This window comes from Anser cygnoides, chromosome 22 (genome assembly GCF_040182565.1).
Source record: "Anser cygnoides isolate HZ-2024a breed goose chromosome 22, Taihu_goose_T2T_genome, whole genome shotgun sequence".
Lineage (NCBI taxonomy): Eukaryota > Metazoa > Chordata > Aves > Anseriformes > Anatidae > Anser > Anser cygnoides.
In genome coordinates this window covers 6,908,053-6,922,995 of record NC_089894.1, presented here as the reverse complement: position 1 = coordinate 6,922,995, position 14,943 = coordinate 6,908,053, and the positions used below count along the sequence as shown (strand labels likewise).

General features: G+C 46.0%; 1 protein-coding gene across 11 annotated transcripts in view; it reads left to right on the top strand.

Annotated features, from left to right (window-relative positions):
• Window positions 1-2,710: 2,710 nt before the first annotated feature.
• The window catches only part of ATP6V0A1 (ATPase H+ transporting V0 subunit a1), a 30,364-nt gene continuing 18,131 nt past the window's right edge, over window positions 2,711-14,943 (top strand). For 2 of the 11 annotated variants that reach the window (XM_066981723.1, XM_066981722.1), the window contains exons 1-10: window positions 2,893-3,120; window positions 3,328-3,406; window positions 3,734-3,831; window positions 4,333-4,461; window positions 9,210-9,292; window positions 10,105-10,231; window positions 11,560-11,642; window positions 12,314-12,407; window positions 13,746-13,958; window positions 14,593-14,743. In XM_066981723.1, coding sequence (XP_066837824.1) covers window positions 3,004-3,120; window positions 3,328-3,406; window positions 3,734-3,831; window positions 4,333-4,461; window positions 9,210-9,292; window positions 10,105-10,231; window positions 11,560-11,642; window positions 12,314-12,407; window positions 13,746-13,958; window positions 14,593-14,743 — 1,174 coding nt within the window. In that variant the 5' untranslated portion in view covers window positions 2,893-3,003. The other 9 variants (XM_066981721.1, XM_066981720.1, XM_048051812.2 and 6 more) reach the window with 8 other exon arrangements.

Below are 14,943 nucleotides of genomic sequence, written 5' to 3'. Positions count from 1 at the left end.
ACAGCCCACTAAGACCAAGCACGGGAACACGAAGAAGGAAAGCTCATGTCTCGGGAGCTACCCTGGACGGGGTCACTTCGCTACTCCCGTGTTGGCTCAGCCAAAGGAACGCGGCCACCCATGGATGGGCCGAGCTGCTGCCCAAGGCAGCAGAAACCCTCCCAGGCTCCCAGGGATCTCTGGAGGGCTGTGGGCACCCTGGCAAGGCTGCAGGTTCCTCCTTGCCTTGATAACGCATCCTGCCTTGGGTCGGGGTCCAGCCCGCCCTTGCCCTTTGCCCCAGGCTGGCAAATAAAACAAATGCCCGGCAGTTTTTGTCCTTTCCAGGCTCACAGCCTCCCTCGACCAGCGCTGGAAGAAGTCCTTAATTCCTAGCGTACAAGCTGGGGAACCCACTATGCGCAAACAGATGTATAGGGGCATTGTTTCATGAGGAATGCTCGCTGCGCTCAGCGCTTTCCGTGCCCCCGTGCTCTCCGTCGCGTGACAGCTTGCTTTTTAGGGCCGTTGTACCCGCACCGCGCCATTGAGCTAGGCTGGGTTTTAGTAAGCCGCGCTGTGCAGCCTCCACTATGGCATTATGTCACGTATTAAAAATAACTTGCTTGTCTACGCCCTGTTTTTTTTCCTGGAGGGACCTTTTTTTTTTCTCCCTGCGCGTTTATTTCCAGCGTTTGGTGCTGATGAGTCAGTCCCATGTAAAAAACCATCCCCCCTGCCAGAACGCGTTGTTTCTCACCGGGGATCTCTCTTCGGAGTGGCTTCCCGCAGCCGTCTGCTGGGAAGTTCCACCGCGGGCCGGGCCGCGAGCACCGCGCCGCTCTCGTCCCAGCTCTGCCCTGCGTGACTTCGGCACAACCGCTGCGCCTCGGTTTCCCCAGCTGGGAATAAAACCACCAGCAGCAGACCGAGCGCATCAACCTAGACAGGGAAACATAAATCGTCAGAGCAGGAGTTTGGTTTCGGTCCTGATGCTCAGGATGCACCAAGAGCCACGTACTGTGCTCCCCGAGCACGCAGCAGCCGCGCCCCGCGCTAAAACGCGATGAGTAATTTTCTATCTTGAGCCTAATTTCGTTTCAGCCATTTTCCGCAGCGGAGACATACCGGGAAGAGCCAATAGGTGGCAAACCGCAGCCTTCCCTCGGGAGCCTTCCCGCTGGTTTGATCCCAAAGGGCAAGCGAAAAGTGTCTCGACCTCTTGTAGCGCGAACAATGTCTCGGTGCTCTTATTGCGCACACACAGTTTGAGCCTTGGATCTTCCACGCCTAGGCTGTGCCACAGATATTGAAATATCCCAGAAATATCTCAGACCATTCGAATACCTCAGCAATTTTCACGGCGCCACCGTGGCCTCTTTCTATAGGCGGGGGCCAGGCAGTCCTAAGAAAAACGAGAGTAACTCAGGTTCAGAGAAAAGCTGCCAGATGTACGCAGGACGACAAAGGAAAGCGAGGCGCAGCATCTGCTTCCACACCGGCCCGTGGAAGTTCCTGTGACCAGAGGAAACCGCTCAGCTCGCCGACTTCAAAAATAGCCAGACCCAGCTGCCCGGGGCCTGCGGGAACAAGGATTAGCCGCAGCTTGCAGCCGACAGGGTCTGCGTTAAACAGTCACCGGGAGCAGTCGACACACTTTGTGTCCTTACATTTAGCTGCAGTGCGGAGGAATGACTGGACAGAGAGAAAACCTATCCCCTCTGTCCTCCAAAGAAGAAAACGTGCATGGAAGCTTCGTGGATTTTAACTTCGGACCAACTCATCTGTGATATCTGGCTCGCTTCCCAAAGAACCACATTTACAGTAACCGCCGGCCGTAGGGAACCCCTGACAGGCCGCAGGGTTTCTTGTATTTCACCGGGTTTCTGCGTCACGGAGCTGGCCCCCATGGGCTGGCCTTCGGTCTGCCGGAGGGAATGCCCTACCCACCAGGACGCGCTTCTTCAGCGCTCGGGTCTGGCTCAGACGAGCTCCGCGTTTTGCTGTTTTGCTCTTTTTTTTTTTTTTTACCCCGTAATTCCACCGACTCCGGCTAAATCACGCCTGTTCCAGGGCAGCCCAGCGGGCTGGGGGGGGGGGGGGGGGGGGGGCGCAGGGGGCTGGTTACAGGTGCACGAAGTGAGCGCAGAGCACGCGGGAAGGGCTGGAACGGCACGGGGGGGCTTGGGTGGGGGGCTCTGAGGGAGGGGGAGTTCAGGGGGGGCTCTGAGGGGGAAAGCCTTGGGGGGGCTCTGAGGGAGGGTTCTGAGAGAGGGGGAATTTGGGGGGGGGCTCGGGGGGGTCTCTGAGGGAGGGGGGTCCCTGGGGGGGGCTCCGAGGGAGGGCTCTGAGAGAGGGGGAATTTGGGGGGGGGGGGGACTCTGAGCAGGAGGCCTCAGGGAGGGATCTATGGAGGGGGTTTCTGAATGGGGGGCCCTAAGGGAGGGGGGGGGCAGCTCTGAGGGAGGGTTGGGGGGGGAGGTCTGAGGAGGGGAATCTTTGAGGGGGGGCTTTGAGGGATGGGGGATCCGGAGGAGGCTCGGGGGGGGGGGGGGGGGGGGGGGGGGGGGGCTGAGGGGATAGGGCTCTGAGGGGGGAGGGTTCAGCCCCCAGGCCCAGGCCCCCCAGGCCCAGGCCCCCCAAGCCGTGCCCCCCCCCGTGCCCCCCCCCGTGCCCGCCGCAGCCCAGCCGCACCCTCACACCTCGCCCACGCGCCCCGTGACGTCACCGCTCACACCACGCCCCCCCAGCGTCACGAGCAGGCCGGGCCCTCCTTTTCCCCCGGCCGCTCATCGTCACTTCCGGTGCGGCGGCGCCGTGCGTCGTTGCTAGGAGACGTGCGCGGTGACGTCAGGGGCGGGCGCCGCGGTCGATCAGCTGGTGGCGGAGGTGCGGCGGCGGCGGCAGGTACCGGGGCCTACCGAGGCCGGCACCGGCGCTGTGAGGGGCTGGCTGCGGCCTGGCAGCCCCCCCGCCCCCGCCTCCCTTCTCCCCGTTTGTCCCCTCAGGGACCCCGGCGGCGCCATGGGGGAGCTGTTCCGCAGCGAGGAGATGACCCTGGCGCAGCTCTTCCTGCAGTCCGAGGCCGCGTACTGCTGCGTCAGCGAGCTGGGCGAGCTGGGGAAGGTCCAGTTCCGCGACGTGAGTAGCTGCTGCCGCCGGCAAGCCGCAGAAAGGGCGGCCCCGGCACCCCCCCGCCACCCCCGGCCCGGTGCCCCCCTTAATAAGGCCCCGAGGGACCCCCCCCCCCAGTGCCTGTTGGCTTCCCCTTTCCCCTCGGCGCTGCTCCCCTCGGGGGGGACCTTGGCGCTTGGGTGTCGCTGAGGAAATGTGTCTCTGTCTTGGCAGCTGAACCCGGACGTGAATGTGTTCCAGCGTAAATTCGTTAATGAAGTCAGGAGGTGCGAAGAAATGGACCGCAAGCTGAGTACGTTTGTCACTGGGTTTTCATGTGCCCGTAACTCTGGGGCTTTTTACAGAAGGAAATTAACGTGGGTTAAACCTGCAGCACCCTGTTAAAAGGCAAAGTGCAGAGCAGAGAAGTGAAGGCTGCCTTCCTTCTGCTTATCAGCCAGCCAGGCTGCTTCCAAGGATTCATTTCCTTGTTGAAAGATGACTCTAACCAAATTAGACCGTGTTGGAATAGCAGGTGAAAGGGCGCATGGCTACTAACCAGCCTAGGTGGGGGTTAGCGTGGTGATAATTTGACATTGAAGGATCTTTTCAGTTAACATTAACACTGCTATTTCTCCAGGGTTTGTTGAGAAGGAGATTAAAAAGGCAAATATTCCTATCATGGACACTGGTGAAAACCCAGAGGTGCCTTTTCCGCGTGACATGATTGACTTGGAGGTAATAATGCGTCTTAAGACTCAAGTAGTGTTTGACTTTAGATGAAAATAGGTGACGTTAGCTCCCCTGATAGATATAGAGTGACTTTCGTGGTAGAGATGTCCTCAGTGGTCACTTGAAACGCTAGCTGTGCTGGTTCACATCAGTTTGGCTTTGATTCACAAGCACTGTTTTGCTTGCACGTTTATCCAAATACGATTAGAAGCGAAAGCTTGTAATTTGGCTCACTTGAACAGGTGAAATGCCACCAAAACTGTTGGGCTTGCATGATTTATGGTGTGTCTGTGTTGAAGTTGTTGAGGGTTTCTAATGATTTGAAGAGCAATATATAAGTCCTGTCTAAAATAAAGAGTGGCTGAGTATGAAGTGCGTCAAGTTTCCTGAAGAGAATGTTTGGAGATAGCGTCTTTATTTGTATGCAAAGTGCATGTAAATTATTTTAATAGGCTTAACAGCACGTATTTATAGAATTGCTTTGTCATTTCTTTCTCTATCTTGCAGGCAAACTTTGAGAAAATTGAAAATGAGCTTAAAGAAATCAACACAAACCAGGAAGCTCTGAAGAGAAACTTCTTGGAGCTGACAGAGTTAAAATTTATACTGCGTAAAACTCAGCAGTTTTTTGATGAGGTCAGAATACCGGGAGTGGGGTTAGCACTTGGGTAGCAGGTTTTTCTCCCACAAATTACCATTGTTACTCTCAAATATATTTTTCGTTGCTGTTTCAGACAGCAGGGTCATTTTTCTGCTTTATTTATGAAAGCTTCTCAAATTATTTTCCGTTTTTCATGCAGTACACATAGCTGCCCATGATTTGCCTCTTTTGATGTCTTTTTTTTTTTAATCTTAAGCAACGGTTTCACTAAAAACCATTGAAAATAAATAAGGTACTAGTAGCTCTTAAAGAACATCAACAGACCAAAAATTTTGCGCTACAGTGAGCGCTTTCTTCACTGGAAAAGAGTTTTAGTATGTATGCAGATAAGCAGTTATGCTTCACTTACCCAGAGGAATTACGATGAAATTTAACTTTTCAAACCCTGGAATTGTAAGGAGATTACTCATTAGGGACGTAATACAAAGTCCATTTAAGGTAATGGATTTATTTATTAATTTTATTGAGTCTTGGATCAAACCCCCAAAATTTTCAGAGGTAAGTACTAGAGCAAAAACAACACTTAAGGTAGCCAGCATTTTGTTAAATAAGACCTAGGCTGGAAACTGGCATCGCTTTCTTTCTCTGATGTCATTCACCATACAGTGGCATAAAGCCCGAATGAGAGAAGAGTTAATGCTTCATCTGAAAGGTTAAATGTTTCAGAGTCTAGAGAGTTTTCTCAAAGAGCTCTTGTATGTTTTTTGGAATGGTAAGGATGTGTTTTTTGCTGAGCACATGTCCAGTTTCCTCTAATCAAGGATTTCCTCAAAGAGTTCTTAATGGATATGGCTTCTAGTATTTACAAAAGCTGTGGTCAAGTGGAGCTGGGCTCCTGCGAGCTTCGGTTTATCTAACGGTTCTTTTTTTTGGCACGGGATGCTGCCTGTTCAGGCATTAAGGCTGTTCCCGTGCCAACATAAGCCTTAGCTGCTGCTTACGTAGGTACTGCTGATACAATCGGTTGATTGGTCGTGGGGTTGGTTTCAGTACAAAAAGGCTCATCTTCGAGTGTTGAATGTCCACTTAGAGGTTGCTGAGAGTCTCTTTGGACTAGCAGCATTACCGTGAGAATCTATGACCAAGCTTCATTAAGAAGCTAATCAGCTTGCCTGTTCTAACTGAATATTGACTAAAATAAAGTACAGCTAGTGCTGTGCACTTTTTTTATGAATTGTTATTATCTGGTGAGAGCAACCTTTTGCTTTTCTTCAAGTACGGTATGAACATGCGAAATTGAAAGATTAAAAATTAATTTTCTCCTGAAACGATCCGTGTCAGGTCACCCCCAGAAGGAGTCCTTGTGTCAGGCTTCAGTGAACTGGCCAGAGAAGGTTTAGATGTGTTTCTGCTCCCGTTTGATAAATGTTCTCTGCGGTAATAAATACGACACGTTGCTATGTGTAAAAGCAAACTGAACAGTTCGTGTGTGAAGTTCAGTACAAGATAAGTGTCAAAACCAAGTTTCACTTCACACTGCAAGCAGTTAACAGCGCTGTGCGAGAGATCCTGACCAGCCCAGGGCTTCTGAGCCTCGTGCAGTCTTATCCTGAAGTACCAACCGCTTCATTTTGTCATGCTGTCATTTGCACAGTACCTTCAACACTTGAAGACCTTAAAAACTTGTAATTAAGATTGTGCTGTTCATAGTAATAAGTTGCACAAGAAATGGCTTCCTCCTCGCTCTTTTACACTTGGCATTTGCTCTGCTGCCTGGAGTTCCTGCCCTGGGGGAAGGGGATGGTGAAATTCTTTAGTTCTTTTTGTGACCGATCTAGTCACAGTAGCCATTTCTTGTCTCAACGCACCATGTTGATGATTATGCTCCTTTTCTCAGTCTTCTTGTCTTTGCTTGTGAAGAGCAGTAAGAGCCGGAGAGATTTCTCTGGAAGTTTTGCCATAAGCATCCTAGAGTGTGAGCGTAAAAGAAGACTGGAAAAGTAATGGTTAATGGCATGCAGTCCCCTGTCTTTCTTCCCTCTAACTCTTCCCACCATCTGCTTTTTTTCTGTTCGTTTCGCATCTGTCATTTCTGTCTGGGCTCTGGGTTAATAGCTTAGATGGCGAAATGAATCCTTTTTAGCTCCTGTGCAAACTGGTGTTTGTTCTGATCGTGGACTGGAAGGGGCTTGAATTGTATGGCGTTGCGGGGAGCAGTCCGGGGCCAGCACAGAGCAGAACCTTAAATCAAGAGCAGGGGAAATGAAACTTTTTCCAGGCCTTGAGATTAAAGGTGCTGATTTGGGTGAACAATGAGCAGTTCTTAAAAAAATATTTGATAATGAAAGGGGCATGTTCTAATTTCTGACGTGTGAATGCTTGAGGTTTTTCTAATCCTGAATGACCTGATGTTGAAAAAAAAAAATCAACAAACAACTTCACAATAATTTTACGATGTTTCATTCACTATTGGGGAAAATCATTATTCAAAGTACATTTCCTAGAGTCTTGTCTCTCTGCATTGTAAATGGCTAGCACTTTCATTCCCTTAGTCTTTTTTTTTTATTTCTATTAAATCTTCTAACACTGCACATATCCTTCCAGAGCAGAGCTGATGTTCCTGTGCCGTTTCCTTTTTAAAAAGGGCGTGATCATCAAATTAAAGTGATTGGGAGATGAATTTGAAGAACATGCTGTTTTGTTTTTTTTACACAAATAATTATCGTGTATGTAATTCTTTGCTAGTAAAACTAATCTAACTAGGTTTTCTCTAAGGTGTTTTGTTTTTTAATTTTGACTCCTCTAAGCAGGACTTTTTGTTTTATATGGTGTCCCAAACAAAGGACACAGCCCCAAGAGGGTCAGAGGTACCACTGAACACTTGTAAGAGCTACTCTCGCAAGTGAGGTGGATCCAAAGTTTTCATGTGCTAACCTTTTTATGCTAAAATGTGGTGATTAGAAGCCACGCTTCAACTACTCTAACATTTGCCTCGCAAAAATTATCAGAGAGAATCTTGCTTGCTGATAAATGCAATACAAGCCTCTTAGACCTTCAGTGGTCTTGTTGTTTTTCAACATCTTGAGTCTTGATACTAAATAATCACTGGTGTGTTGGCGTGTATGTTGTGTTTTGGGGTACCAAACTTGTTTTGCTGTGTTCTCTGTGAAGCAAAATTTTCATTCTGTTTGTTTGATATTGCAACGAGTTGGCGTAAGGTCAAAAGGACCAGAACTTGTTGTCTTTCCAAAATAAATTAAGGGCTCCCTTACTTTTGTAACATCTATTAGCTAAAGCAAATGTGTGGGCAAGCAATTGAGCTGGATTCGATGTCAGCCTTGCAAACGCTTTTATTTGGCATGCAAGTAAAATGTAGCAGAGTTTTCACTAAAAATATTATGCAACCATTGCAAGAATAAAGAAATTATGGCTGAGTTGTTAAACTTGCCATATACATTTGCAAGGCTGCGTTGCTTGCGTGCGTGCATTTTACGTGTTGTGCGGTCAAACTCTACCTTCCAATGTACTGTAGCAAGTTCCCCAGCAGCACAGTGGGGAAGGCTGAAGGCCTCTGTGTACCACAGAGGGTAGAATTTGGCCCTTTGCTTGTGCTAAAGAGCTCTATCAATTTCTTCCATTTCATTATATAAGCTGCAGAGGTAGAAATACCTGTGACGCTGGGTTGTGAATGAAGTATGAAGATGATGCCCAAGAGGATGTCATTTGAGCATCCTTCCTGACTCAAATTGCTGATGTTTACAAGCTGTATTCCCAAGAATTTCAGTCTCCAAATCAGTTGCAATGAAGGACTGTATAAACTGCTTCATATTTTAATGCCTAGCTAGTCAAAAAGTAACGTTGTCAGACAGCCTTAAGCAATACGTTGTGTGTGACTGGCAAGAATAGACATAGTGAATAGGAGAATAAATGCAGAATAAATGGATTTAAGCAGCAAGTGTGTGCTTAAGCTGGAAGTACTGTGTTTTTCCTGGAGGGAGATTTTTTTTTTTTATAGTCAGTAAAGAGAATTCATACCCAGTCCTTCTGGATTTTGTTGCTTATTCTGACTGTATCCATGCTGATGTAGCATGGAATTCATCAAACTATTGTCACCTCATTCGCAAAGGAATAAAGTCCTGCCTTGTCTCTGAAGTATGGCAGAAGCCTGATGTATAGGATATGCAGGTCTTGCGTAACTGGGTTGGAGGGTTACAAATTTGTGAAGTTATAGGGTCAGTTAAGCTGTCTGTCGAAGGCTTACCTGCACAGCACTCTTATGCCTGTGTAACTTCACAGGCACCTCTTAGAAATGCCTTCTGCATCTTTATTAATATGCAGAAAATGCACAAATAGGGCAAGAGTGAATCAGCCTCTGCTTTCACTTCTTTCTCCGTTTAAAATCAAGGGGAAGATAAGAGTAAGGTGTGTTGCTGTTTTGTGCTGTTAAAAATGGTTCTTGGGAACATCACTTGTATTTAAAACTGGATAAATTTCTTGGAATTCTGCCTTTCTTCAGACTTATATATCCCCCAGCCCATCTGTTCTGTTGCAGCAAACTTTGGGCTGTGGGAGCTTAGAGCCATTCCACTTTTCCTCTTGTTTTTTTCCTCCTTGTGTGATTCTTGCTGTCTTTTCTATCATCTGGTTCCTCTTTCCACTGTTTTTTGTTCTTTTTTTTGTCTCCCCCAACTATCTCCTGGTTCCTCGTTCCCTGCATGCCACTAACTAGTTTCATTAGATATTAATTGATTTGTGAATTCAGGCTGAATTGCATCATCAGCAGATGGCGGATCCAGACCTGTTGGAGGAATCCTCTTCGCTCCTGGAGCCAAGCGAGATGGGAAGAGGTGCCCCGCTACGGCTCGGGTAACGGCAGTTTGTGCTTTCGTCTGTCTTGCGTTAGGGTTGCTGGCTTGTGTTTATCTTGCGGGGAGTCCGTGGTGATTTGAGCACAGTTGTTGCAGAACTTCCCAGACTGGCACTTGAAGCAGCTCCAGGCTGATCTAAAACTAGCTGTTGGTCTCCATTCTTGTCCCATGTGCATTAACTTTCCAGTTCATATTTGTGCTTTGCACGTTTCTCTCTACACAAAAAAAAAATGTACTAGTTTATTTATAAATCTGTTCTGCTTGCTTTTTCAGACACTGAGCTCTCCCAACTTTGTTGAAACCAGTAACTGTGAGCACCTAATGCTCTGAGAAATCTGTATAGTTCTGTATCTTCTTTACTAACTGCTTCCAGGCCGTATCCATACGCGTGTAATTCTTTGTCTGGACATAGACATTTGAGTCAGTGAGGTCTCCTGAAGCACCTGCCTAGAACATAGTCAGTGGTAGCCTTGCCTGGTAAATGCTTGGTGTGTAACGTACCGTGAGCCTGTTGAAATGAACAGTAGCAGGTATAGAAACCGTATGTCTCAATATATTTTTCTTCTCCTTTTTTCTTGGTAGACATTTTTCTGTCAAAAGTCTTAGTTTTGGTATAGTGCCACTGTTTTTGTTGTAGTTTTATCTCTGTGTGTGTAGAGGATTTTTCATTTTGCATCAGGAACTAATTTCAAAGCAAGGTTTTTGTCGTTTTCAATCTGATGGTAAACTCCAGTCGGTGTCAGTGTTTTGGGTGCTGGGCTGTGTATTCTTGTAGGTGCAGGGCTCACACTCATACTGTCCCCTACACAGGTTTGTGGCTGGTGTGATCAACCGCGAGCGAATCCCCATGTTTGAGCGCATGCTGTGGCGAGTGTGCCGAGGGAACGTGTTCCTGCGTCAAGCAGAGATTGAAAACCCCCTGGAGGATCCTGTAACGGTAAAGGAAACCATCATTTACAATCGGATTTGTAAAAGGATCCGCTTTATAGATCTAAGCCTGTATCCCTCCATGAGCTCCATGCAGGCAAACATTTGTGTTGCATCCCTTCACAGTACCTGTGTGCAGCGCCTGAGGCTCTAATGGCAAATGTTTTTCTGCTCTTTAAAAAAAAAAAGAAAGTGAGATGGGTAATGAATGCTGTCGAGAGGGGAAAAACAACTCTGAATTTGGACTGCAGCAGGGCATAGCTGCTTCTCTGGCAAAAATGTACAAACACAACTCCTTCGTGCAGTTCTGAGTAAGTGGTAAACCTTGAAAGAGAGGCTCCTCTGGACATTAGCATGACACCAGTAGCTCGTTTAATTTGAGCTTGGACCTTTCATTTTTCTTAATTTGTTACCCAAAAATGTAAACATCCACTTCAGAACTGTTGGCTTTATTACGAATATAAATAGTAAATGTTGTGATTGGGCCTGGTTTTACATACGGAGTCCTCTTTGCTCAGATCAGTGGACAACGCCTGAATTTTTGGAGCTGTTGATCTTAACGTGTGAAAAGAAGGGCTGTATGTAAGCTGCGCTGGAACAAAAAAAAAAAATAGGCATGATGAAAGTCAGTGACTGCTTCTGTTTCTCAGAAGGCTGACTTGTTCTCTTGTCCCACCAGCCCCGGTAGTTGACCTGTTGAATTATCTGTCAGCAAGGAGACACTTTGTTCTTATTGTGCAACACTTCCTTAAACTGGGGTTACACCTAATGTAATTATTCTTGAAACATTATGGTAAGGTTTCCTAAGTAAGGTAGAACAATAACTTATCAACAAATGCAGGAAAGGGGAGCTAGCTACCGACATGAAAACAGCTGTGCAAAGAATGTGCTCTTGGCCTCCCTGGAGAATCAAAGTTGCAAAATTCCCTCTTACTTTAATTCACTCTTTAGCTTTTTGCTTGATTCTGTAGGCGGGCTGCCTTCAGTTAGTGATGAGATATATATATATATACATATATAATTTCATTGCATCTCTGTTCTTATGATATTTTTCCTCAAATTTTCATGTTTATTGTTTGCCATAGAATAGATAGTAGGATGATCTAGAATTTTGCTTCGGTAACCACAAGTACAGCTTTGATGTTCTATACTGTGTCTAAGGAAAGTGCTTTTCTCGTGACTTCGTGTGTTAAGGTGCGTTCTTGACTTGCTATGCAAATACGATCCCTATGTGTACAGATTTCAGTGAAGGGAAAGTAGAACTCTGTTGTAATCTGCTGTAATGCTGATTTCTGCAGACAGCTGGGCTATTACAACACACCCTTTCTTCTTTTCTAGGGGGATTATGTGCACAAGTCTGTGTTCATCATCTTTTTCCAAGGTGACCAGTTAAAGAACAGAGTCAAGAAGATATGTGAAGGGTATGCAAGTTACTTGAATGTCTTACAGCTAGGCATCTCGCTGCGTACAGTACCCGTAAAGGAACACACTCGAGCGTTTGAAATACACTGAAGTGGCTTAATGGCCGTAGTTTTCAGCTACTTGTTTCATGATGACTGTAGTCTGACAGCAAATAAATCCTACCCTAACTAGGTGAATCATGTTTTACAGTCAAACTGGCTACTCCCTAAGCCTATAATGCTCGACGCAGATGACTGCTTTGTTTGAGGAATGCCTTAAACAACAAAGTAAATGTTGAATTCAGGCCTGTCGGGATGTCAGCAGGCAGTATTGTCACAGGGGAGACCAACAATGACTACTTCTAGCAGCAGCTGCATTAGTGTGATAACAGCACCCTGAACTGGGATGGCTAATCAACTGCACAACAGCGCCTTTGAAATGCTGTCAGTACAGGGAACAGAGGATTTTCTTTCGCTTCATTTTTTCCTAAACGTTTAGCTTCTGTTTTGGCCTTAAGCAAACTTCTGCACCCATGTGATTTAGCAACTGAAACTGCTTGGCAGGTTTGCTGAACAGAAACTACTTTAAAGGTGCTGCTTGCTTTATGCCTGTGTTCGGTCTCAGCCATCTATTTCCCTGACTGGTTTATTCCTTCCATCTTTGGTACTAAGGAGGCTTGCATGTATTTCAGATTCCGTGCCTCCCTCTACCCGTGTCCAGAAACACCACAGGAGCGGAAGGAAATGGCTTCTGGTGTCAATACCAGAATTGATGATCTTCAGATGGTAAAACAAATCGGGTCAACGTGTTTTGTTTGTTTAATTGATAGTTGAATTCATCTGTGGATCCTATTAAAAGAGGAGAAATTTCGGACGTATTAAGTGACCATATTTTCAGCTCAAGGTAGCTTGAGACCAGCAGCTCAGCAGTGCAAGAAAGGTGTTTGGAGGCTTTCTCTTCTGCTGTTTTGTTTTTCAGGGCTTAGGGTGGTGAGGTGGTTGGATCTTTCCAGAGGGCTGAGCAGTTAATTATACATATGTAAATACAGTGTTAATATAGAACTGTATGCTAGGGAGCAGAGAAGAATATTCATGTGTAAGAAGATACCCTGCTTCCAATTCTGAAAGCATGCTTGTATAATTGTCTGTTTCATCTGCAAGAATTTAATTAAAATAAATTTTAAACTTAGTATTTTTATCTCAGCTTGGAAAAAAATTTGACTTAGCTATTTTTTTTCTGCCTGTCTTCGTATTTTCACATTGTGTTGTCCTGAAGAGTTTCTGCTTTAAAACTAAGCTCTTGTGCAGCAGCCTGGATGTTGGTAAAAAGCAATCACCACAGAAAACTGCTGGGTGCCAGCTCTGAAATATTTGATGCTTGCTTCAAGGGAGAAAGGCAGTATGTCATAATGCAAAAAAATGTAAGGGATCCAAGATGAAAATAAGGAAAAAGGTCAGGAGCTAGAAGAAGGAATGATTTAATTTGACCACCTTATTTTATACAGAACCCCTCTCAAGCTGGAGTTGTGTGGTGCAGCTGTTTAGTAATTCTAAAGAATGCAGAAGCAATTTGACTGTTAGAATTCAAAGCTGCATGTGATAGCTGTGCCCTGTGTCCTCACTTTCCCTTGAGTATCAGACTTTCCAGGCTGGGAGTCTGACTTGGCCTGAGTTAGACTTGTTCCAGTTGGAAAACACCCGTAGTAGAAAACACTTTCTCCTTTTCATTTTTTTTTAAAAAAGTCTGTAATGTTTTTGTTTTCTTAAGGCAGTGTACACCTCACTTGTAGAACTCTCCTCTGCTCTTTTAACCTGGGTGGAGGAAAAAACTTCTCTGTGATCACAGAACAGTTCATTGTTTGAAATAACCACTGACCTTGGAGTTGGAGGAGGAAGGTGTTCAAAGGCTATACCTGGAAGGAAGCCCTAAAATCTTTTAGCGGAACATATTAATATGGAGACTAAAGCATATATGGCAGGCATGTGGCAGTCTTGTGCACGGGATGGGTGTCAGGGCTCAGGCACCCGTCCTCTGGTGGGTAAGCCCCACTTCACTGCAGTTCTGTGTGCTGCAGGTTTTGGCCACTGATTTTGCCTCATTTTTGTCCCACTTTTCTGTGAAAGGTGCTGAACCAAACAGAGGATCATCGCCAAAGGGTTCTGCAGGCAGCTGCTAAAAATATCCGTGTCTGGTTCATCAAAGTACGCAAGATGAAGGCCATCTACCATACCCTGAACCTGTGCAATATCGATGTGACACAGAAGTGCTTGATTGCTGAAGTCTGGTGTCCTGTTGCTGACCTCGATTCTATCCAGTTTGCTCTCAGGAGGGGCACTGTGAGTATCTGCTGCGCTGCTCCTGTCTGCTTCTGTTCAAGCTGTCAGCAAACGCAACGTGGATTAATTGATTTTTCTGGAAACCATCCCTTTGGGCTGTTTGAGTCAGTCCTCACAGAGAACAGCTTATTTAACATGCAGGAGTCATGGCTTGTAGCTATAATGCTGTGTACCTCATAAATCCGTTGTGTAAGCCTTGAAGTTCAGGAAAATGCTGTGATCAGGTGTTTTTCTGTGTTGGAGTCGTTTGGTTAACCTAGCTGTGCTTTGTAGTCCTGCTGTTTTTATATGTAGTGCAACTTCCTGAAGGGAGGTATCCAGGACGTTAACAAGCTTGCCTTCTGCTCAGGTAGATAATGAAGAGTCAGGTGTCTTTTCATTTGCTGTTTTAGTAAGGAAAAAAAAAAAAGCTTCTCCATACTAAAAGCGCTTCTCCTGAAACACGAAGTGGAGAGCAGAGGAGATTTGGCAGCCTTCTTCAGCTGCTCAAGTATACTTCTTCGTTACACAAGCAGGCTACAAAAATGCAAGCCTGCAGTTTAACAAATACTAACAAGAAAGTAATGCTTTACTCTGTCCTCCCTTACTCTGAGGATGTTTTCTAGGCCTGATTTTTTATTTTTTTTAAAAACAGGAGCACAGTGGATCCACTGTCCCATCCATTTTAAATAGGATGCAAACTAATCAGACCCCACCAACATACAACAAAACTAACAAGTTTACTTGTGGCTTTCAAAACATTGTTGATGCTTATGGCATTGGAACTTATCGGGAAATAAATCCAGGTAAATCCATACTTATAAATGTGACTTCTTCTAGTCATAGTGTTTCTCAATGTTGACTGTCATGTGTGAAAACTTCTATTAGTGAACTTAACACCTTTCAGGAGCAGGGAACAACCCTGGGAATTGTACTGCATGTAAATTGTACCGTAGCAAGGCTGGGCTTACTCAGATACAGCGCACTAGGAGTGTCATTTCTTTTC